This window comes from Hyposmocoma kahamanoa, unplaced genomic scaffold (genome assembly GCF_003589595.1).
Source record: "Hyposmocoma kahamanoa isolate Upper Pololo Valley unplaced genomic scaffold, ASM358959v1 182, whole genome shotgun sequence".
NCBI classification, from domain to species: domain Eukaryota; kingdom Metazoa; phylum Arthropoda; class Insecta; order Lepidoptera; family Cosmopterigidae; genus Hyposmocoma; species Hyposmocoma kahamanoa.
The window spans coordinates 4,454,580-4,480,733 of NW_020653713.1; the positions used below are offsets into that span (position 1 = coordinate 4,454,580).

The 26,154-nt window shown below is 36.1% G+C and overlaps 1 protein-coding gene across 2 annotated transcripts; it reads left to right on the forward strand.

Moving 5' to 3' along the window:
- Positions 1-51: 51 nt before the first annotated feature.
- LOC113226171 (G2/mitotic-specific cyclin-B3) lies at positions 52-12,529 on the forward strand. 2 transcript variants are annotated; one of them, XM_026458704.1, is made up of 8 exons: positions 52-177; positions 398-706; positions 3,490-3,773; positions 5,121-5,340; positions 6,517-6,771; positions 7,899-8,054; positions 8,708-8,882; positions 10,953-12,529. In XM_026458704.1, the coding sequence occupies exons 2-8, from the start codon at positions 407-409 to the stop codon at positions 11,114-11,116; spliced, it is 1,554 nt and encodes a 517-aa protein (XP_026314489.1). In that variant the 5' UTR covers positions 52-177; positions 398-406; the 3' UTR covers positions 11,117-12,529. The 2 variants fall into 2 exon arrangements, with proteins under 2 accessions (XP_026314489.1, XP_026314490.1); XM_026458705.1 differs by lacking the exon at positions 52-177 and having other exon boundaries at positions 250-706.
- Positions 12,530-26,154: the final 13,625 nt, after the last annotated feature.

Genomic DNA, 26,154 nt, shown 5'->3' on the forward strand with positions numbered 1-26,154 from the left:
GTTTCAGGAGCCAATAGAAATTTAGTGCAACGGTTTTTGAAGACAGTTCATCATTCCGGTGTTGAGTTGAATTTCGTTAATTTTTGTGCAATTTTACAACAGAAAATAACTATCGGGACGTGCAACTAGCAAATTAATTACAAAATCAATCAAAACGGCCGCTGCCGTCTAGAAAATGTGAGTATTCACTGATCTTTGAAAAGCGTTTGACGCTGTCTGACTAGTTCCGATGTTCGCTTGTTTTGCCTCCATTTTTGGTCGTTAGACGGGACGATTTTGAAACGCTTGTTTACATTAATTTCGTTATTTCGTGTTGATAAATAATATAAACCGTGCGAGTTGGTGTAATAAATTCCACGTTAGTCGCAGTGCACGTGATATCTGGTATTGATTTCAGTGATTGATAATGGCGCCAACACGGTTTGCGTCTAAGCCGATTGGCGTTAATGAGAACCTGAATGGTATTTTGAGTCATGGGATTACGACGAGGAGTAAGCAACTAGCTTCTCTGAAAACACACAAGGACGGCCTAAAGGTGCCGCACAAGAGGAAAGCCGATAGTCCGTTGAAGGATGTCACAGCGAAGCGGGCGGCGTTTGGGGACATCACAAATGCCTTCAACAAGACCACCGCCGTCCCCGACAACGACAAGGCCATGGCAGTCAAGAAGGTCACAGTGGAAACCAAAATGCTCCCAACAGTAAAGGTTAAAACCTAATTTTTTGTCATAATAAATTTGGAGGGTACACCTCCATTGTTTTTCCTTGACTCTTGTCGCTATTGATATAATTTTCTTTAACAATATCCTATTTCAATTCCAAATGCTTAAACATTCAGCACAAAAAAATATATAGTTTTCTAAGGTTAATGAACTTCCAATTTTGTTGACCTAACATTATATTAAAATTACGTCTAATGTTCCCAAGGGATTTAACTTTGGGATAAAATACCATTTTAGAGTTAAATGTTCCTTGATATCTGGTCAGGGCAATTTTATTTTAATGACCATCATCAATGGGTAGGTTAATTTAATTTTGACCTCAGTGGCCTAATGTTTTGAAGTGCTGGGATGAGGATGTCCCTGGTTTGATTCCCTTAGGACAAATTTGGGAAAATAAACTTATAATTTATTTCTCATCTGGGTGTTCTGAGCTTTTTTTTAATGATACAAGTGACGGGACGAACAAGTCGCGCCCCTGCTGGTAAGCGACAAGCCTGTCCATAACAATTGCAGTACCACCTAGAACTTTTAATCTCAAAGATCTGAGGAATGCCACTGCACCCGACACCCTGAGACATAAGTTGATAAGTCCCGTGCATGCTATTTCACCAGCACCTTACCCTTTAAAACTGGAATCCAGTAATGCTCAACATTACTACTTGGCAGCAGAAATAGGTAAGGTGGCAGTACTTTCCTGGACAAACTCTTTCACAAGGAGCTTTACAGTTATTGATTTTTCCCATCGCCTCTAGGGGTCGCACGACAGGGCGCGACTTGAGCGAGAGCGACATAAAGCGCGACATCCTTGCATACAGATCGCGCGCTGTTTGTCGCCCTCGCGCAAGTCGCGTCCCGTCGTGTCAGCCCTACAGGGCGCAACTTGCGCGAGAGCGACATAATGGATTGGCGTAAAGTGCAATTTACTGCTATTGTGGCATAGAGGTCTCGCACTTTATGTACATGCTAGACCACCATTTTTTGTATAGGCTTTAAAAAGTAGGTGCTGCACTGCTAGGCACGGACCTCCCACCCCTCTGTTCTGTGCCACGGTGGTCCAGTCTTTTAAGTGAACACTAGCTTGCCTCTCCAATGATGCTCTGGTCTGCCGCATTGTCGTTTTCTGTCTTTGGGGATCCATTGGGGATAGAGCTACTGGTATTCATAATATAAAGAATTCTTTAGTTCGCAACCAGGCAATTGATGTGGTACATATATTATTAACTTATCAATTGTAACTATTACAAAAATTTCTGAATATGTCTGTTTTCTAAATCATTCACCAACACTAATAATAAACACACAAGATAACATTTTTTTTTCACCTCAATGTTTGTGCTAGCTAGCTACCTGATAGTTCTACCTGGAAGGGTCTTTGAAGCTTTAAATAACAATAGTAACCTTTATTTGTTTTTCAATCTAGCTTACATTGTTGACTGTGAACCATGATTGTATTTTCTAAGTTATCTGTGTTTATATTAATCAAGTATGATGTGCTAATATTATATATATTTTCTATTTGTTTTAAGAAATAAACAAGTCAAGGAGGATACAAACTTGGCACTTGATTAATTGATTAAAAAAACTATTCATTTAATTTAGAGAAAATAAAACCTAATACATTAATCTGGTAGCTGTAAAGGTAGCTGGCTGACTGAAGAAAAGCTTTCATAAATTTCTCCCAGATGGCGCTACGGCAAATAATTCGAAAACCAAAAACAAAGATCTGCAACAAGCATATAGAAACATTCATGTTCCGTTAGTTTGTTCCGTGGGTTAGTTAGCATGGCGTTTGACACAGTTTGCTAGAAGACATTGGATTGTATCCAGCCAGATCAAAGGAATTTTTTCTTAATGTTCGATCTTTGTATTAATAATTATAACAAACTTGTGGAGTAATTTCACAAAAATGATTGAATATCATGGTGGTCAAACAATGTGACATTCAAAAAACTTAAAAATTAAATACACGCTTTGCAGAAGTATCAACTTTAAATTTAACAAATTAAATTATGAACCTATTTGTACAGATTGCTTTAGTTTCGTATTCGTTTTTGTATTCGTTTTTTATAAATATTGGTAGGGAAAAAGTAAAACTTGAGGGTTGATCATGAATAGAAATTATTGCTTTCAAAATATTAGACATATGTATACTAAATAGGGTAATTTCTTAAATACTAACAAATTCGCAGAACAGTATTGCTAACATGATAAACAACAATTTTAATTCCATGACTTTTAATAATTAATCACATTGTACTTTCATACAAAAATAAAAACATTTAAATAGATTGATTTTAATTTGGTGTAATGTAATTCGGGATTGTTGTCGGGGCGAACTCTTGTACTTTTGAACTTACCACCTAATACAGTACTGAGAAGTGTTAGATAGTACAATCTAAACTAAAAAAAAATATTTTTGGTAAATTTATTTTACGTTCTATAAAAGTGATGGACAAAAATTTATGATTTTAGTAATGTAATCCTGCGAGGTTAGTGTTTTACAAATAACCCTGTGTTAATAAACCATTTTTTGTTGTTTTAATCTAGACTGGGGCAGCTGTTCTGCAGTTCTAGTGATTTATATTGGAAGTTGAAGTGATTGTTAGCTATACATATATAATTGTTTGCATTGTAGACTAAAATGAGCCTCTGAAGACCTTAAAGTAGATTTCAATGTGTCTAATGTTGAGGAAGTTCAATAGACTATACCAGTACAATCATTTCAATTTCCAAACTTTGTTGTTCTCTCTACACATTAAATTTTTCAGAGCATCAAACCACAGACCACAACTCTAAATGGCAAAACATCAAGAACAAAGACATTGCACCGGGTGGCCACCAATGCCATAGAAACTGTCCAAAAGCACTTTGCAAAGGATCCACCCAAACCAATATCAACTAGAGCTCAAAATGGCATACTCAAGAATATTGAACGAAAGTCTTTTGCTAAAGAAAATCAAAATCAAAGCCAGACATCTGCTAATTCTTCAAAATCTGGAAGAAGTGATGTTTCTGGAGAACCTTCACTGTATATGACTGCTTTGGAGAACATGTTAGTATTTTCTCGACTTTTTTTCTTATTTCATTTGTAGATGCTTTGGCTGCTCATTTTTGGAGAAAAATAATGTATGATGCTTAGAATAATAACGCATAGAAACCTAGTCCGCACACGCTAAGTGAGACAAATAGAAGCGCGCCAAAAGGGCCTACACGAGCGGGCGGGCCTTCAGTGGTCAAGGTCAACGTCAACTTGCACCGCGAACAGATCAAGAATTTTAGCTAAAAATGACGAAATGTGCGGTAAATGAGTGTAAAAATACGTCAGACAAACATAAAATAGATACTAACTTCATATTCCACAAGGAAGTAACGCGTTTCAACTTGTATTTTTATTTTATATAAATGTTCACTAAAACCGAAAATTAACCTACTACTAAGACTAGCCTACATGAATTTGATTTTTGCCTCACTTGTGACAGTTCGTTTGATATGAAACTATCATTCTATGCGTTATTATTCTAAGGTACGATGGAATATGTGGAACACAAATTCTTTTTGTGTCAAGTTAATAACGCGTCGTGACTTTCCGCATACATGAAACCGCTCAACGCGCCTTGAAAAGCGTAGAATGTAACTGAAAACGATTAGTGCCATTTCCCACTAAGCGCTGACAGCACGCGACTCTGTTTTACTTCATAGTCGCGTCCGCGTCAATTGGTATGGTATAATGACTTGTTTGAATAAATATTAGTCTCGCGCTTTGAACGTGTTTTAAACTATAGGTGTAATGATGCTGGTTTGATTCCCTTAGGACAAATTTGGGAAAATAAACTTATAGTTTATTTCTCATGTGGGTTTTCCAATCTTTTTTTTGTAATGATACAAGTGACGGGACGAACAAGTCGCGCACCTGCTGGTAAGCGACAAGCTTGTGCATAACAATTGCAGTACCACCCATAACTGTTAATCACAAAGATCTGAGGAATGCCACTGCGCCCGACACCCTGAGACATAAGTTGACAAAGTCCCATGTGCCTGCTATTTCACCAGCACCCTTTACCCTTTAAAACCGGAACGCAGTAATGCCCAACATTACTGCTTGGCGGCAGAAATAGGTGGCAGTACTTCCTTGGACGAAACTCGTTCAGAAGGAGCTCTACTGCTACTATTCCGTTTTGCGGCGATGTAAAGTGAGCCTACGGGATCACGATCACTATTAAGTTCTAGCCAATAAAGAGGGTCTTACGTCCACTTGCACTAAACTTAAATATATCTTAAACCAATGCTTGCAATGCAAAAGACACTCTTAATACATTGTGTTAGAGTACCTTATGAATTGTTCAGTGCAAGTGGACATTAGTCCAGTTGAATAACATCTGATTTGAACCTTACATTCCAGTAGCCCAAATGACGCGACAAAAGAAGATTACAAGAAAATAAGTGAGAAGTTGGACAAAGTGAACCTTGATGACTCTGCAAACAGATCCCTTGACAAAGAAACTGAGGTGCCACACCAGTGCCCTGCGGGAGTCGTCGACTTTGACAAGGAACACTGGACAGATCCACTTCAAGTTTCCAATTATGCTATGGACATTTTCAACTATTTAAAGGGTAGAGAAGTAAGTACACCAAAAATAAAAAAGGATCTACCACCAAGGGCCACTAGGACAGACTGACTACTACTAAAGATAAATTTGTCTTCTCAATGGTATTCTTCATTGCTGTGAAGGTTGTGACCCTGAAAGGTTTTCGAGACTTTATGGACTATTTCTTTCCTTCTAGTTCTGTTTTCGGCTTCTCTTAGAGCAGTTGCTATTAAGTGGCCAGTGAGGGCTCACTTGGTCACTCCATCGGCTAGATGATCGATCGCGGAATTTTCTTTTTTCCATCTTACTCTCCACAACCAGTTTATCAAGCGATGGATTACCATCTTAAGGATTCTTTGCGTGCAAGAAACGGCGATCAATACCTCTACCACTTTGCTTGTTTTTTTTTTTCAAGCTATGGCGTGTACCTAAGAGCTTGTTCATATTTTTATTATAAACAAGGGTTTTAACCAAAATACGGTCAACAAACAAGGATTAGCTAACAATATCAGCTAGTAAACTGTTTCGGTGAAAAGGCTTCAACATTGCTTATTATAGTGTATGATTTCCGTGTTCCAAACAGCGGATCAAATCATCTTTTTATAAGTGACGCGAGCGATAAATCCATAGGATGCGTCGCGCCATCGCCCGCAAGACACGCGTTACACAATTGACGTACATTATGCTATGATTACAAAATTCTTTACAATTCCGTTCCGCGGTAATGTAAATCGAGCCTAATTGATATTGAAAATATAATTGACATTTATTACTGAGTATTATATGAATGACTTTCAAGTGGTATTTACGGTGGTAATGGTGGATATCGTATCATTGTACTTTATTTATAGTCTCCATTATAGGTTCTCTTTTTCCTTCATTAATAAATATTTTGTATTGAAAACATTGATCTGAAAAGTCCACATCCACAATCATCATTTCGACACAGCAATCAACACTAGGCAAACTCGAATTTGTCAGTTTGCGTATTTAATGCCAAATTATTCAGCTAATTAAATTCAATATGTTACAATTGCGAAAACCTAAGAACTTGATATCATTAACAAATGTTTGAAAATCACAAAAAGTTACCGCAACTTTTATTGCAATTATTAAGTTAGCGCAGCGTTGTTGCTGATCAAAATTAACTCATGAATCTTTAAAGTTTAATTACTTTGGTAGTTGATATATTTAATTTTTATATTGTAGCGACTATTCGCGATTGACGACTATCTCCAACGTATGAATAATATCACATCTTGGATGAGAGCACTTCTAGTAGACTGGATGGTGGAGGTCCAGGAGAGTTTTGAACTGAATCATGAAACCCTCTACCTAGCTGTGAAGTTAGTGGATCTGTTCCTGACAAGGTCATCAAAGACACAACCTGAGGATCAGTATTTGACGAAAGAGGAATTGCAGCTGCTTGGAGCTTCGGCGCTTTTTATTTCTGCTAAGTTTGACGTAAGTTATATCTATACCGTTTACGATGATATATATGCAATGCAGACAGATTTGACAACCTCCGTTGTCATGGTGTCGCTGAGGTCCCTGCCATTTAGAAAACTTCTATATTGTCTCGGGTCTGGGTGTATAACCGTGGTTGTTTCCTATTTCCACAACACAAGTACTTTAGTTATTTATTTGGGTTCAGAGCGACTTATGTGATATTGTCTAATATTTATTAGTTATTTATTCTGAACAAGTCAATGATGGCGCGTCCAAGTGTTTTGTATTATATAAATAATGTACTCAAAGCTGGCGTTAGTACAATAACAGCGCTCGCTAGTATGATCTCTCAATTTGTCATATGATAAAAAAAAAATCTGATTGCAATATAGACAAAATCATTAACCGTGAATAACGTCAAATTGATTTGAATTGATAAACGCCTGTTTTTTATTTATTTAGTTTAGACATACAATATAATAAAACACTATTTCACTTCTCATGCCTTTAAAGTTCGTATTTATGCACATACATATTTATGGGTGTAGGCTGCATAAAATAGGATATTATGCTCTAGTGCATAAAATAAAAAAAGCCATCACATTAAATAGGTCTAATTGTTGTAATTTTACATTCAATTTTAATTAAATAATCGTTTATTTGTAATATTGCTGTTTAATTTCCTTGCAATCGAAGTGAAAAGCAGAGTGTATAACTCGTTCATAAAACCCATTTTACCCTCGGCTTAAGTATCCAATCTCGCTCCAATGCGGCTCGGGTAAAGAGCCGCGTTTATGCACTTGTTGTACAATCTACTATTTGTAATTAATCTACACGAATTGCAATTATCAGCGACGTGTGGCGCAATCTGGTGTCAGGTAACAGGTGTAAGCCGCGGAATCGCTAATATATGGACACCCTTCAGCCAAAATTCTTCCTTCATGAAGGTCGACGATGGTCGATCGGCACCCTCACCACAAACAAATTGAAATTCACAATGTGGCAGGCTCCAGCCGCTCGACACCCAGGGTGTATTTGGCTTTATGTCTGATGAACTTAAAATTATGTTGGTTGAAACAGCCACTACTGATGTGTACATCTTGTAACATCATGACCCTTAGCTGTATTATTATTTTCTTCAGGAGCGGATTCCTCCACTGGCCGACGACTTTCTGTACATCTGCGACGGCGCGTACTCGCTCAGCCAACTGCTCAAGATGGAGATAACCATCTTACGTGTCATTGACTTCGATCTCGGTATTCCACTATCCTACCGCTTTCTAAGGCGGTATGCCAGAGTGAGTCTGTAGTTTTCTTTCCTCTATTTTTGTAAAAGTGGCTTGATACATTGTAAAGCATTTCAACGGGTTTATTACATTTTTATAAATCATAATCCTAAATCGTCAGACAGTCAGGGGATTGGGTGTAAATATTGTAATTTCGAGTTCAACGGTATATTTTTAGTAGCAGTAGAACTTCTTGTGAAAGAGTTCGTCGAGGGAAGCACGGCCACCTTACCTATTTCTGCCGCCAAGCAGTAATGTGAGTATTACTGCGTTCCGGTTTAGAAGGGTAAGGGTGCTGGTGAAATTATAAGCACATGGGATTTGTCACATTATCTCTCAGGGTATAGGTGGCGGAATAGCTGCAGTACTGCCACTTCACCTATTTCTGCCGCAAAGCAGTAATGTGAGCATTACTGCGTTCCGGTTTTGGAGGCTAAGGGTGTTACAGGCACGTGGGGTTTGTCAACTTATGTAGGGTGACGGGCGCTGTGGCAGTGCCCATAAGATCTTTTCGATTTAAAGCTCTGAATGGCACTACAACTGTTATGAATAGGCATGCCGCTTACCACCAGGCGCACGACTTGTTCGTTCCGTCACGTGGTATTATATATTTAAATAAATAATGGTAATAAAACATGATAAAAACGTATGATTTTTTTTGACAGTGCGCACGAGTCTCCATGCCAACATTAACTCTAGCACGGTTCGTGCTAGAACAAGGTCTCCTAGAATATGGTCTCCTAGGCTATTCTGACAGCAAGATGGCCGCCGCCGCTCTATACCTCGCGCTTAGAATGAAGTCACTTGGAGGATGGACTTCAACACTGCAGTATTACACAGGTACTTGCCCTAGATACTACAAAAGTTGTTTCTAAATTAATGTCACCTGGTATTTGTCACCGATAAAATCAGGACCAGTGCCGTCGTATCACGTATTTTTCTATCGTTAAGTACAAAATATTATTTCCTTAAACCGGGGTTCGAAATGAAAGATATATATTTTTCTTGATAATTATACATGCTAATTCATAGTTTTTTTTTTTTTACTGAAAATGACAGTAAATAAACACGAAGAAAAATCTGTGGGAATATGATTTGGATTTCTTTTTTTTTTTTTTTGAGATTGACATTTGACTCGTTTGGACACTTGAACAACAAGGATAAGGTATATTTATCAAGATAAATATCACTTCGAACCCTGATTTAATGTCTTCGGGATTTCTTTATGCCAATATCTCATTCTTTATGCCAATAATAATCTTTCACGTTCATTTAATAATCCAAGATAATACTTAAAAAAAAGAATTGTCAACTTGTAATTTTCAACTAATCTTTTTTTGTTCAATGCCTAATCCTGCTAAATTGGTTTATGAACTTAACCATTCATTCCCAAGTTTTCTTTTCTGTTATGCATATTTTAAAAACACGTCTGCCCTTGAAAATTACAATAATCGGAAACAGTCAGCTAAGATGCTATTGTCCTTTACTGTCGCAAAAGGCGTGATACTAAGTATAATAAGCATTACAAAAATATTTGTATGAAGTAATTGTGGACATAAACATTTACTACAGAAAGGTAAAACAACTGGCAATTGTGTGGACACAACAATTTCTGGTTCCAGATTAGGTATTTTCACACAACACCCAATGAAGTTTGAATGGGCGTTTATAAAATTAAGAAAACGAAGTATGCATTCTTACTTGCTTTAATTGCACTTAGTTACTTACTCTTGCACTTCAGTAGCAGTAGAGCTCCATGTGAAAGAGTTCGTCCAGGGAAGTACTGCCACTATGCCTATTTCTGCCTCTAGGCAGTAATGTCAGTTTTACTGTTTTCCGGTTTTGAAGGGTAAGGGTGCTGGTGAAATTACAGGCACATGGGACTTGTCAACTTATGTCTCAGCGTGACGGGCGCAGTGACATTGCTCGACAGATATTTGCGATATAAAGCTCTGAGTGGCACTGCAACTGTTATGGACAGGCGTGTACCTTACTATCAGGCGCACGACTGGTTCGTCCCGTCACTTGATGTTATTAAAAAAACTATTATGTATGTAAAAACTTTATTGAATTACAAAATAATTTAGGACAGTTAGCAATGAAATAACTTTTAAGTGTACAAAGGCGATCTTATCCCATAAATGGATTTCTTCTCTCGTAACCCTTGAACAACTGAGAGGATAGTTGACGCCTGGGTTGGCAATGTTGCATAAAAATAACAGTTGTATGTTAAATACTCAACAATCGTACAGATAAATTATTTATCATTTCGGATGTTGTGTTTATATTATATCGCACCTTTAGAATGAAAGTAACCTAATTTAAAAAAATAAGAAAATGAGTTTATACCGCAAAACGACTACTTACCCGTAAATCTCTAGTCTAAGTTTCCTTTATTAAAACGTTCCGATATTAATAAAATAATTATTATTCGGCATGGGCTAATTCACTAAATTTGTAACACGATATTCTACAATAAGTAATAATATGCCCGAGAACCACATAAACTGGCCTCAAACTAGAGAATGCCCAGCACTATGAGTACTTCGGCATGAAATACACATTTGGGCACTACCCACAACCTGTTTAAAATTGATCTTACAGGGTATCAAACCCGAGACCTCCTCATCCAGCGCTCGCAGTGGGCCATCGAGACTTTCGTTATGTTTTTCATTCTTTTGAATTTTTTTAATATACGACAGTTAGAGATTGTTTTATGTTCTCTACATTGATCTATCATATTAGTAAATTTGTAAAATAAAATTATCCCAATAGGTGCTTTCATATAACCTGCTGTTAAAATAATTTGGTATTTTATAGACGAATATTAGACCCTTGTAATCCCAGTTCATAAAAAACAAACATCAATTTTATTTAAGTAATAATAACATATCACGTTTTAATTTTTAGGTTACGCGCTGAAGGATTTCCTACCTATCGCTCTAGCGCAAAACGCAGCGTTGCACAAGAAGCCAAAATCAGCTATCAGCACTGTGAGGAACAAATATTCGCATACGATATTCTTCGAAGTGGCCAAAGTACCTCTGATTGAGGACTCGGCTCTCTCCAGCTGAGGTTCGTCTACGTTTGGAAGCGTTGCATCATCACGTCTTCACTAAATGGCATATAATGTAAGAAATACAAATTGTCATTCCATATATTATAATGTCATTTACTAGGGCACTATGCTATGTAGCTTAATTCTGTGTTTCTGATATGTGCACCGATTTTTTTGGCCGGTCACTGTTAAAAAAGACTCGCAGCAATGGAAATTGTTTGATAAACTTTTGTGGTCATTGCATAAGGTGTCACAAAAATCACGGCTTTGTAAATTTTGCAAAATCATCAACCTTTCTTTTGATTCGTAGCCCGTATTAATAAACAGCTTAGAAGTTTATTAACTTTATAGTAAATTTAATTATCTTGATTTAATCAGAACAAAATATCTTGGATAATATCATCGCAAGTAGCTAAGACTGCTCTTGTTTTGAGTTGTGAGTAATGTTCACTTATGCTCGTAAGCCGTAATTTTGTAATGATGCGTAATCAAATCACCTGTTAATTAAAATGTTTGATGAATTTATTAATATGGGTCGCAGTCAGTTTTTCGTAAATGTAGCATTTTACGAATGTTAATAGATCTAGCTGACAGACCAAAATTTTAAGTTGGAAATTTTGGTCTGGCTTAATTCAGGTTAAACGATTGTATCGCATCAAGATCGAGATGCATAAAACATTAGTTAAGAAATAAATACCGTAGTATATGAATATGGTAATACAAATTCGACATTAATGATAGTGTAAAGAATAAATTAAGATTACGTTTTTTACGAAAGAAACGTAAATCTTGAGTGCAAGGAGCCACAGTTGGCTTGCGCTAAGTACGATAGACTGGTGTCGAAAGTCGTGGAATTCGATTGTAAGTATAGATAAATACTTGGACAAACTTAGTTGGTGCTTTTGATTTAAATTGTCTTATAGATTCAGGCGTTACTTCGCTGAAAACCGTGTTAAATAAATTGGAAGTAAATTAATTTGCTACTCCACTTACCCAGTCACGGTTAAGTCGTGCAAAATAACTGCGCCCGTGTTGAATATTTTTTCATGCAATTGCTTTCGCTATGCTTCAATACAGCGCCTGTATAGAAAGCAGGAAGTACTTCAATATCTGAGGTGTACCAAATCTGTTCGTTGATATTTTTGTGTACCGGGATTGGTATATCATTCATTCTTCGATATCTTAATGTGCTATGATCACGAATATGTTTCGTGGATATTTTTGTATACCGAGATGGGTATATAATTTCTTCTATATCTTGTATTTATGAGGTTAGCAAAATTCGAATACCAGAGTTGTCTACAAACGTGACCTAACCCTGCTTCATTAAAGTAAGTGTATAAAGTGGATAATTAATTTTAAAGTATTTAGTTGACCTTACGTTTGTATTATTAATTCCAAGGCTTTCGACCTTTGATTATAAGTTCGTCATAGTGTAATACTAGTACACCTAACAAAACTACACTGCCAAATTAGAGCTTAGGTAGTGAAATTAGACGAATTAGTATTGTTAACACCATACCTTTGAATGCGGCATTATTGCAAAGGCAGTTTATTGCAAACTTTATTTAGAACTTTATGAAGGAAAGACTGAAACTTTCTTTATTTTTTAAAATCTTGTTATGTGCCACGGAAATTTATGGCATTTGAATTGTACCACCGATTTTCGACGAAGATAATAACGCCTCTGATGTTGTAGGAGATAAACGTAGACCTAGTGAAACTATAAGTTTCCTAAGTAACAGTTTGAATAATGAAACCAAAATTGTACCGCCGCATTTAACTTTCAATAGTAACAAACCAAATATTTATACCGAAACTTACATTCCAATATTGTTTTCCCTGCTCACCGCCTTTTTTTTTTGTATAATATACTGTCTTCCTCTAGAAAACTTTAAATATAAATCGGCTATTGTAAACTTGTAAGAATTTGCTGTCAAGACGCCTAAATACTTAGTTTTGATAGTAAATTATTACATTAAAATTATAAGTGATTTTGCTGTTGTTAAAAACGCTTTCGGCGTATTTGAGGCAATTATACGCAAGAATTGACTAATAAATCCTTAGGATTTAAACAATAAGTAATCTTGGACTCAAAACGATTGTGAATCAACTCGCGCCGGATATGAACAGTTTTTATACATAGTATGTATTGTTAGCATATACTTGGCAAGCTTTGCTAATACTCTTTTAATTATAATTATTAATGGATTTTGTAGCATTTTAATAATTAATTTACATAGTAATTATTGTGAGATTATTCGCATCATTGTCTTATGTTTTGTAATTTATCACATTTTAAAGAGTACAAAATATTGGAATGTTATAATAATGTTGTTCGCTAATGGTAAGTTTTAGATTAATTTCACTTTTAAATGATTTTTTTTGCTTGGATATCATTTGTCGTAATATTATACAAGGTTTCATGTAAAACTCTGACGTGTAAATAAAAGTGATTTTGGTTTGGTACAACCTGATGTTTCAATTTTCTGTGGCAAGGTGCTGCTATAAGACCTGTTCGGCGCATCAATGTACACTCGCGTTGTACTTGCACACATTTGCATAATCTTTCGGTGCACTGACGTTGCATAGTGCGAGTCGGGTTTTTCCTGTCCTCCGATTGGTAGAAGCGAGAATATTTTTCCCATGCCTCCGATTGAACATCATATAATCGTTGTACAGTCTAGTGGAAAATAAAACTATATTTTGTTCAATATTATATTAAATTCTTTTAGTATAAAATAAACTTCAATTACTATACTAACTGAAGTACAATAAGACGAAAAAAAAACATTGATAGTACTAATCAAACTGCGAAGGACTACAGTTAAAAGATAGATTTATAAATGTTATGCTAGTAAATACCATTACTATATTAGTAAAAGTAGAGCTCCTTGTGAAAAAATTCGCCCACGGAAGCACTGCTTCCAAGCAGTAACGTGAGCATTACTGCGTTCCGGTTTGGAAGGGTAAGGGTGCTGGTGAAATTACATGCACATGGATGGGACTTATCAGCTTATGTCTCAGGGTGACGGGCCCAATGGCGGTGTCGTTAAGATCTTTGCGATTTAAGACTCGAGTGGCACTGTTATGGATAAGCGTGTCCCTTACAATCAGGCGCACGACTTGTTCGTCCCGATTCATGGTATTCTATAAACAACTTAAAAAATATAAATCATATTCCCGCTCCTACTAATCAGAGGACAATGTACTATTTTATTATACGAGGGTCACACTGAAAGTTCTTAGAATGACAAAAACAAAGCAAACCAGCTAGTTAATATTTTTATTATTTTTCTTCAAAATAGTGTCCATTGACATCAACACTTCGCTGCATTCGATGGACCCACAGGGAAGCATTTTGCCTACTCTTCCTTTCTCTTCTATGGCCTCTTCAAATGCAGCCACTGCTTCCTCCGTGAATCGCTTTCCCCGGAGATTTTCCTTTATTTTCGGAGGTCCGGACTGTATGGCGGATGACGTAGTATTTCTACACCTGACGTCGCCAAATAATCAGTTGTTCGTTGGGCGGTGTGTGCGGAAGCGTTGTCATGATGAAGCAGGATCCTACTGCGAGGTCGTTTCTCCCGAACTTTTTCCAACACTAGTCGCAAGCAATTGTTGGCAACCATTTCCGTCCGAAAAATGAGGCTACCATCTTCTTTCCCACGCTTCGACCTCGCTTTACTTTTATAGACAATTCTTCTAAAGGAAACACTCACTGAGCAGACTGTCGTTTAGTTTCTGGATCGTAACAGTAATTCCAGCTTTCGTCACCCGTGACTATATCGAATACAGCATTTCAGTGGCCTACGTCTAATTATTGTAACATATCACGACGGAATTTTTATACTTCGGTCAAATAAAAATCTAGCCGCTAAATGTTCATGAAGGATTTTGTGCACTTAACTCATACCAATGCCCAAACTACAGAATTCAGCCACCGCAGTTGAAGGCAGTCTCTCACGCAGGGCATCAGAAACAGTAGTGCGACCACGTTTAAACTCATTGAACCAGTTATAAACAGTGGCACGGGATGGAGCATCATCATGAAAGGCCAACCGAAGTCTGTCATAACTTTCTTGTTGACTTAAATCACAACAAAAGTCGTAGAAAATCATTGCACTAAAATTTTCTCGAGTTAAATTCATCTTGACGTGAAACAAACAATTTTCAACTTGTTCGCCAATTTGTAAGAATAAATGAAATATACTCGATAAGGATATCGAAGAATACTATTTTTAAAATTCAAATAATTTATTTTACTGTTTCTAAGTAGCCAGTTCTAAAAAACTCAGTGTCGCCCTCGTACATTATTTTTATTGGCTGTACTTTTGGCGAAATATCTAAGAAATTTAAAAAACATTCAATCGGAGGCATGGGAAAAATGTGCCCGCTCCTCCTACCGATCGGGGGACGGAAAACCCACGCAGGTCTATGCGTCATTCTTTGTAGATTTTTTTATAACGCACACACTCAACATAACCCACACTAGGGAAACCCTGTGTCGCAGGTGCCATGGACACATCATGTCTCCCCGCCCGGAATCAAAACTGGGACCTCTGCGTGGCAGTCTGATAACCGTTCAGCCACCGAGGCAGAAGCGTTAGCTCAAGATTTGCTCAGTATTTAAAAAATAGCATCAAATAAACGTGTTTATTGTTGTCTCTATGGTTATTTGCACAAGAGTACCTCAACAATAGAATTGTTCAGCATTTCATAATCATACTGCCATAATCGAGATGCCTCTCAAATATTATTAATATGATTAATACGTAAATACTGCATTTAACAAAGGTTATTTCAATATTAAAGGAAGCACCTTTAAAAATTATATATACAACCTACACGTTGTAAGCATAATTAAAAAAAAATTTCAACTAAAATAATGTGACAACCATACGCTCCGAGGCGTGCCGAACAGGCGGGAGTTGGTCTACTTGTTATACTCGTACAATAATAATTATTATTGTTGTACATACGTACATCCGGTGTGTGCTAAATGGCATTATAACGAAATACATAGGTGTAAACACAACTATGATGCGGTGTTACTAACACCGTGGACCAATAATTCAAGGGATGTACTACGTGAATACCAATGCCGATTACGCGAATGACGATAGTGCGAAGACGGTTGCACGAAAGCTTAAATGCGCGATAGTTCATTTGCGCGAATGGCCAGTTGCGCGATAGTTCATTTGCGCGAAAGTTTGAATGCGTGATAGTTCATTTGCGCGAAAGTTTGAATGCGTGATAGTTTATTTGCGCGAATGACTATAGCACAAAGAGACATTCGACTCCCGTGGCTGCAGGTTGTTGCAATTCTTTGCAATGCAAAGCTTTCATAATAAACTATACGTTTATTTTTGTAAAAGTTTATTAGGGTATTCTTGCAACAATTAATTTAACTTCCAGCTTTCGCAAATCTCTCTTCGTGCTATCATCATTCGCGCAAATGAACTATCGTGCTTTTAAGCTTTCGCGCAACCGTCTTCGCACTATCGGCATTCGCACTCACGTAGTACACCCTAATTCAAGACGACTGATAAGGGCGCATTTATTTGACACGAATTTTATCGCGCTCACGAAGTCGCAGAGCGGAGTCCGTGTTTCCGACGCGCAGCGACCGCGTGCGTCTAACTGTCATGGTAAAATACGCTCTAATTATTTAGCTTTTACGTTTTAACTTAAATGAGCATCCCGGACACGCGGACGAGACTGGCTTGAATTTGGGCTACACAACGACCGCGCGGTTGTATGATTCAGAGGAATTAAATGTCGTTGCCTAGTAAATAGAATTCAGTTTCGCCATTAATGCACATGAAGGCGTGGTAACTGGGCGGGTAGTCAGGTATATAGTACCTATTTGTACACCATATGTCGCGACGAGTACCAAGCTAGTTTTGTAACTATTTGTTTTACATTGATGCAATTTATCAAAGCTATTGTAATTTCTAGTGATAACAAACAAATCAACTAGATGACGCTTATAGCAATTTTTATGGATAGGTACTGCCGGCTATTCCTGCTTAGGATAAGCGCCATCTACCCATATTAGTAAGCGTTAAGTTATAAATTAGTTTGTAACACACAATGCCATATTACATATAAGCATATTTAACAAAGTTCAGACAACAATTAGGTCACGCATGATGAATATATTCTTCTGAATATTTGAATAAGATTACAAAGAAAAAACTGACTACTTGTATTTCATATTAAAGAGGAAGTAATTAATTTTCCGTTTATATCATTGACTTACAATTATATGGACGTCGGGTCCGCGCTAAAAAGTGTCCGCACTTGTAAGGCGCTAAAATCGTATAAAGAGCGCGACACTCCGCTTTAGTCTTCATTTGTTCTACGGACAGCGCGATACTGCGATGACATAATAATTTAAATTTCGAATAGGTTGACTTGGGACATTTTTTTCGTGGTTTTTGTATTAGACCCGTCGTCCATTTATTTTTAAGTCAATGGTTTATATAATATAAACTACGTCCAGGCTATTGATTAGCGCCATCTAGATGTGAGATGGGATTTTGACCTTTTTCAGAATTACGATGTGGTATGGAGATTAGCAATCTTGAGTGATTGGTAACACCCACCAAAACGCTTTTCTCGAAATAAAATTCAATATGTATTCATGTTGTGATTTAATCACACATTGAAAAACAAAATGGTATTGAAGCCGCACGGCTTTCTGACTAATCATCATACATAGAAAAACTTACAAAACATACCTAAATACAATTTGAAAGGTACACAGTACATAAGAGGGGATAAGACAGAAGTGGGCATGAATTGATTACCTTTTACAACTTATTAACTTATATTAAATAAAAATGCATTCAAATAACTGTTCGTACACAAGGCACTCACACACTTGTGGTGACGATGCTGTTGCATAACCCAGACAGCACCCCAAGTGCGTAATGACCAAAAATGTTGTCATTATACGCGAAGATGGGCACTACAATTTTAATTTTAGCGTTCATACAAAAATAACATTTCACAAACATCGAAACTTACTATCACAATATATATTTGCCTTCTTGCGAATGCAAATGCACCAATCGCAAACATTTTATATTAACAAGTCATTGTATTACAAATATAATTTTGCAGTTCTGAAACAATAAATACAATTTTAACTTGGCGAGATTGAAAAAGGATAAGGAAAATATGCATATTTTTTTAATCGAGATATTTTCTTGCAAATTTTGTTCCTGGACTGCATGTGGAAATTTGCAATCACAAACTTTAAAATCAAACACTTATAATGACGTTCAGTATTTACCTTATTTGGTAACCAGCCATTTATTTCTGAAACCGTCATATAATTTTTGAAAACCAAAAATTGGTACAACAAAGATAATCGTTTAGAATTCAATTCAATGAAATGTGCAGTTTTTATACTGCAAATCTTGTATTACTGATTACAATGTCGAAATAATTGCAAATATCCCATTTTCTAATATAACGTTAAAGCATACTATACAATGTCGATCGAATTCACGGGTTCAACATACAATAAAGAAAATAAATCAATGTGACTTGATGGGAGTTGGCAACTTAGCAGTGACAATCGTCAACAGCGCTGTTGACGATTGTTGACAATATTTATTTGGAAATATTGTAAAAATCAAACACGATTCTAAGATGAACTCAATGTTCGCGCTGGTTAAAACAACAAAACTAAACATTGAAAAAAAAAACATGGATTTATTATAGTAGAATTCACCAAGTCTACGATATCCTACTTTATGGGCATAACTGCTAACTTGCTAACAACACACGTGAAAGAAAGGATATTTTAATCGGAAACATAATCTGTATCCAAGTTGCGACCAAAGCGGAACTCAGACGTGTTTATACAACCAAAGATTACGTTATTTCCAATAAACAGAAAGGATATGGCTGTTTACATTTTTATTCTTCAATCAGTGGAAAATAGACTTTACAGATCTACAAAATGTGTTAGCATGCTTCAATACCGCACCCATAATAAACCAAGGCGAGGCTGCTGGCTAATCAGACCCATCCGGTTGCAGTCTTTAAAAAGATCAAAGGCGCGTGTTAATAAGCCTAAGTCCGGTATTAAATGCGATCTGTTGAGATGCCACTTCTAGAAGCATCTCAAGCTGCCGCCATATTGGATAATACCGGTCATTCTCGGACTAATATTCACTACCTAATTTCCGTGGTTATTTATATTATTTAAATATTAGAGTATATTATCGTGTAATTACTAAATAATATTTCACTATAATACTCGAATTTTAAATAATATTGTACGATAAAAAAATCAAATACTTAAATAATAAATTTTGACACGGAAATTAGGTAGTGAATTCTAATCCGAGAATGACCGATACCATTTCAAGGTACCATACCCTGTAATTAGAAGTCAAAAACGACCTTGAACCGTAACGTAAATGCTGAGAGATCTTTATTAAAAAGCGGAAACATTGACAAATTCCAAATGATCCGTAATCAATGAGCATTCGTATAAAGACTTATGTCCACTTGCACTAAACTTAAGTACGTCATAAAGCAATGCAAAAGATAGTCTTCATACATTGCGTTTAGTGTCTTATTAATTTAAGCGTTGGTTTCTAACTTAAGTTGCCACTTATTAAAGCGTTAAGATCTATCCTGCACTTGAGATAAGACTTATTAATACGGGCCTGAGAATGACGCTACATGCAAACGAGGTTTATTCAACTCAATACGTCATCAGTATGAGTGCGTTGCTGAAACAAGATGATCAAGGTAGCACAACATTAAGGCCATGTATAAACTTGTGTATTGTTTTTGTATCAGATGAGTGACACCCTGTCACAGATCCATGCGAAAATTACAACAAGTATGTACCCAGCATTAGGTGGATTTTTCATTACCCTGCAGATTTTTATTGTTACATTACGAACTAAAGGTTTATTATAAGCGAATGAATCAATTTGGTAGCGGTGGGGTGTCGGTATCATATAATTATGATTTGGATTGAAAAACATTGGTTTTCGAGTCATTATACCATAAAAGATAAAATAATTTCAGAGGCATCGGCACAACATATGTGGCCATTTTACCTATACAGAACAAAAATTGCGTGAATGGCATAATATGCACAGCCAGATATTATTAGACTACAAAGTTGTAATTTTTCAACAAATCTATTCTAGTCCATATTTTAAAATTCGTGGTTATACATTAAACAATTATCAATTACAGGTTTGTTATGTTTAATTCTTCGTCTGATATTTTAGCGACGACTTCACGTTCCAGTGTCGCGGTATGCTAACGAAAAAAGTAGACAAACCTATCGGACTCAATAATAAAGTGACCAAATTCCGAAATGTTACATTTTTGAGAAACTAACAAAATAAATTTAAAAATAATAATGCAAGAAATTAAGCTAATATATTGTGTGCTTAAAAATAAAACCACATAAGAGGCATTTCTTACAAAGAGCCTCTAATTTTTTATTTTATTTTAATAGCTCTGCTGGTAAGTCTTCTTCTTGTTAGCGTGTCGATACTGACGTTTATATTTATGAGGACCAGTACTCCGTAAAAGGTAAAACTCTAATTCTATAGCTTTTTTATTCTTGAGTTTTACCTCCAGAAAAATCCTGATTTTCTTACCATAACTATAAAATGTTGTAGCTTTTGTGGAAAATGTCACGTATGTGGTTTTATCTTTAAGCAGACGATATCGATTTTCACATCAAATAGAGCATAGTCATGTTTGACATCAGTCGCGCACGTAGGTTTTTTAACCTATTTTGTCAATTTTTCAAAAACTACTTTTCGAGGTTCGTCATTTTATTATTTGGGGTCCGATATAAACAGTCAACTGCCACTCGCCTGAAGATTTAAAAACACATTTTTTAATCTTCATAGGCTCGGCTACAGTGGCGGCAAACCTGTAACTATAAAGTGATAATCGTTACTGGTTTAACCACAACGTTAAAAAAAAAATTTCGATTATCAACGTTCCATTTTAACAGGTTGCTATAAATTATCTTGTTAAACATGAAGGAACGTAACTTATAATTTTGACGGAAAACCGTTTATTTACATAGTTCATATTTTATGTCAACGTACCCTTCATGGAAGATTGGCTTAAGTGGAGTTACGCCAAACATGTTTATTGCTCCATTAGGTACAGAAAAATATAACCCACAACCGCTCCAATTCTTGTAACTCTATCGACTAATATTGTAGCTACAGTTACAAGAATCGGAAAGGATTATACTTTTCTGCATCTCTTGGAACAATAAGCATGATTGGCGTAACTCCATTTATGCCATTCTTCCATGAGAGGTGCGTATGATGTAAATAATTAGTTTTTTACACTGATACAAAGATCGATAAAAAATATAAACAAAAAACCTGCTGGATTAGGACCAGCTACTTTTTCGCCAAACTGGGTCTATGGCTTCCCCTCCCTAAGGCCGCTAATTCGGAACGGTCATACGTTCAGCGGGTGGTACAATGTTTGCGTGGCTTGTGTTCGATACATCCAAAACAAGACACAATCTACGCGCAAACCTGAACGCACCACCGTTACGAATTTGTGGCCTTATTCTTAATAAATAATCTTCCTATTGATTTTGGTCGAAATTATAAATTACATTCATTATTGTTGTACTGTTGAATGGTTGTCACCATATTTACTAACGCAAAATCGTGTCCATGCAACATTTCGCACCCTGGTGTATAAGGCCACATCAACATAGTTACAATTTTTCAGAAAGGTTTTAAGATTCTATGAAAGAAAGGTATGTTCCAAATATCTCCACTAAAAAAATCTCACTAGTGGGGTTCCTAAAGTTTGTTCCACAAATCTCCACTAGCGTAGTACTTGCTACGTAGACACTGACAAAATATCGACGCTTTTACATTTTTTAAAAGAAAACGCGCGCTGGATCGATGACAGTAAAAATCAAGCTAAAATGGTGGGGCAGTGGGGACTTTTTTGGTGATTTGTGTTACATACCGAAAGAAATTCGTCTATAACTTTTTATAAAATTTCACATTTTGTTTCATGTAGCTTGTATCACATGTGGCTTTATTATACTAATGGTGCGAATTGCTTCCTTTCGGATCGCTAATACGAAACGCGCATTTTAGCTCTTAAAACATGGACATTAAAGCTTTTTCTAAACGGCTTAATGTGATTCCGCGTCGCTAAGAGTGGCGATTACCTGAGCGCGTAACGGGTAATTGGATAACACGGGATAATTACAATAATCAAAGTAACGAAATCGCGCGTACTATAATTATTAATACGCTTATTTGTTATCTTATTAACTAAAATATGTACAGGCCGGTACATGGCGAGACTAACATTTATATTTACAATAAGTTTGGTGGCTTTGGCTAACGACAGGGCATTCGTTCGCGTTCATTCCTACACTAAATGCATGGATAGGCGTGAATAGTAGTAGTGAATATTAAAAAATCAATATCAAATCTCTTACACCGTTTATTCCCAGTAGTTCCATGTACTTAGTTCCAGGTGGAACTACTGCAGCCCAGAAGTTCCACGTATATGGAACTTGTGGGAATAAATTTTATATTTTTCTCTTAATCTTAGCTTTATAATAAGACCACATCACACGCAATGATATTCTACCGTATAATATCATTTAAAATGCCGAATAAAATATAGAAATGACAGAGTGAAGGGCGGGTAAGTATGATAGTTAATCGATAGATAAATCTGTTTTCGACAATCAAATACCGCGAAATTCAGCCCATCCATGCATATCTACAGATTGTAATTTATAATTCCTCAAGTTCTGAACTTCGCGATTTATTATTACTGTGACAGTAATACTGTTACAAAAGAAAGAGAAGCAAGCTAAGCAAAATCAGCACTGCTAGCACGACAGTGCGCGAAATACGCGAGAGCGACATAGATCTCACGGTTTATGTCGCTCTCGTGCAAATCGCGTCCTGTCATGTAAGTCCTACTGATATACGAATCCATGTATTTTCTCCTACGTTTTTGTTGAAAAGGCTCAATTTACATTGGGGCAGAACGAAATGAAAGCGAATTTTCGTAACGAAATTGTACATAGCATAACGAACTTTATATATCCATCATATAACGTACAAATTAGATACGATTCTCTGGATGACACGCGACCAGGGTCCCAAGTCTGCTAAATTAAAATCATCTCAGTTCTGTGTCGATAGTGTTCGTGGCAGGATTTTGTACGTTGAAAGTAGTGGCTTGTCTACTATTCAACTGCTGTGCTGCATTCGATGGCACGTCAATGACGTAGTCTACTAATATTATATGTACGTGTTTAAATGGAAGACTAAATTGTTGATTAAACGAGATAAAAATGAAGTTACGCATAAGTTTCATGGTAGTTTTAGTAAGACAACGTCCATGCTGCTTTTTGCTTTGCATGCTTTTTGTCCACATCACTCAATGGTTTTTTTTTCTATTCGTTTTTTAAGTATTGTGTTTCTTATGTTTTGTGGAGAAATAAATACCTTTTTATTTTATTTTATTTTAAAAATGACTGTCGTAACCATTGAAATAACAAAGTAAGAAAGTTAAATCTCTCTCCTGTAAAATTTGGTTTTACCAATGTTTTAAACGAGCATTTGCACTGTCCCCGACGAATTGAATGAATGAATACCATCACTGCCATTCCACTGACACTCTATTGAGGGTTCAACTGACATTGCAACTAGATTTTATCAGAATAAGAAATATTATCTTTTTCAATTGCAACTTAATCGCAATGGAGTACACTACAAGTACAATAGAGGACATCAGTTATGCGTCGATAGAGTCAGTGGCAGGATTTTCTAAAAAAAAGGTTATAATATTTAAGTTAAAAAACAAAAATGGTATTTTGACTTACAACAAGTTACGTGTGAGGTATCGACACATTTAATTTGAACAGTAAATTGAGGTTTAAACGCGATATGCATAGTAATTTCTATGGTAGTTTTAGTAAGGCAGCATCGACCGTTAGGAACTGTATGTATGAATTTACCATCACTGTCATTCCATTTATACTCAACTGCCATTGCAACTGGATTTTAACAGATTAGCAAATATTATCATAATGGCAATGTAATCTGAGTAGAGTCTCAGCGGAATTATAATGATCAGTGATTTCAAAAAAAATTAGAATTGGGGCCCTAGTTATTCATAGACCTGCCCCCTAACTGTCTAATTTGAAAGTCAGTGTGAAGTCAGATAAATGATCAAATCTTATATATTTCTGAAACCCATCCTTGAATTAAGAAATCGACTTATCCATTGAACAAAGATCTATGTGTAAAACTGTTTGTTCTCAGGACATATTACATTTCGTTCGTTCTTCTTCGCTGTGGATGTCAGACCGACCGTTGTTCGATTTTATATTTCAGAAACGAAATAAGATATGTAAATTCTCAAAACACCTTTACATAGGCCTTAGTTTGAATAACGAAATTGTTTCGTAACTTACTTATTCTCTTTTCGTTATATAATCACATCCGACTTTGTTCTTCGGATGAATCGAAATTTAAACATAGATAAATTCATTTTGGAAATAAGAAAAAAGAGAACTTCAGAATTATAAATCACAATAATACCTATATTTCGACTTTGATAAATAGGAACAATATCGCCATATGAAAGGTTATATAGCATTGGAATAAACGTTATACCCTATAATGAATAACATATTTATGTCTAACTACCAGAGTTAAGAATAAAGTAACTTGAGACTTTTGTTTATCAACATAAGATGCAATTTGCTTGGAAGTCATTGTAATAATTCAACATACCAAAAATATTAAATTCAGATCAAACAATTTGATTTTTTTTATATTTAATTAAATTGTTTATTATCTCTACTATGTCGACTGAAACACTTTGAATCCAATGTCATGGGATAATTAAAAAAAATTGGGTGTACGTAACGACATACGTTATTAATTTCTAATAGTAAAATTATACTTTATACATATAATAATATTTAAGTACAGTACCCGTGTACTTATCTTTTGGGAACCTTGAGGTAAATTTAGAATTTCATCTTAATTTTCATTGAAGACTACAATCTGAAGATGGTTCACAAATACTTTTTCCGATGTCGCTGCTTAAAAATAGCGGACCCAAATCAAAATACCTATTTTATTTATTTTCTAGGTGTTTATGAAATTAGACACCACACCGTATTTTGCAAATTTCCAACGAACCAAACATTGGCGACAAGAATGGGATCACCGAAAATAGGCGGAACACATTTACCTAAACTTCAAGGAAGTATAGAGTGGATAATATCTAACTCTGGAATACCGGAATTATTCTATAATAATAATGTAACATGTGCCCGAGAACCACTCCAATTGCCTGGTCTCAAACTAGGGAATTCCCTGTACTATAAGTACCAGAGCAACGAACAGAACCAATTTAGAAAAGTTCATTTCCTAAATTGTTCCTACCGAGAATCGAACTCGGGACCTCAGCATCCAGCGTTCACAATGTAAACCGTTAGGCCACATTGCATTTTGTACTACATTATAATGTGTAACCAGCAATTTACTTTGGTAGTGTAGTAGAAGAAAAGATAGATTTTGTAGCCTTTTAATTTTAAACATTCCGGGATTTCACAGGTTCGCATTATTCACTCTATGTGTTTTACTTGAAGTTTAGGCAACTATACTCTACTCATTCCTGTCTTTGGTTGCCCATCCGTATTCAGAAAGCGTTGTTTTTTTTTTTTAATAAGGCACTGAGCTTTTTTAAAATAATCACGTGATAACATTGAGCCGGGATTCAACCATTTTACGCGCCAAATACGCTTCCTTTTTATTAAATCATACCCTAGTTTATTAGGTATTCTGAAGATAGGCCGCTATTCTGGAAAGCCGTCGATATCTCAACTAACTATAGGAATACTAACAGTTGTAGGCGGCAGTGAGGGAGAGTTTCCGTCCTTTTTTGGCAATGGATCACTAGTGTACAGTAGTGATGCAACGGAAGTGTCATAACGGAAACAGATGTCAAAAGTAAGTGTTAGCGGAA

Coding starts and splice junctions, on each gene's coding strand:
- LOC113226171 (XM_026458704.1), top strand. CDS start 407: ATGGCGCCAACACGGTTTGCGTCTAAGCCGATTGGCGTTAATGAGAAC. Junction 6,772..7,898: donor TTATTTCTGCTAAGTTTGAC/GTAAGTTATATC, acceptor TATTTTCTTCAG/GAGCGGATTCCTCCACTGGC. Junction 8,055..8,707: donor TTCTAAGGCGGTATGCCAGA/GTGAGTCTGTAG, acceptor TTTTTTTGACAG/TGCGCACGAGTCTCCATGCC.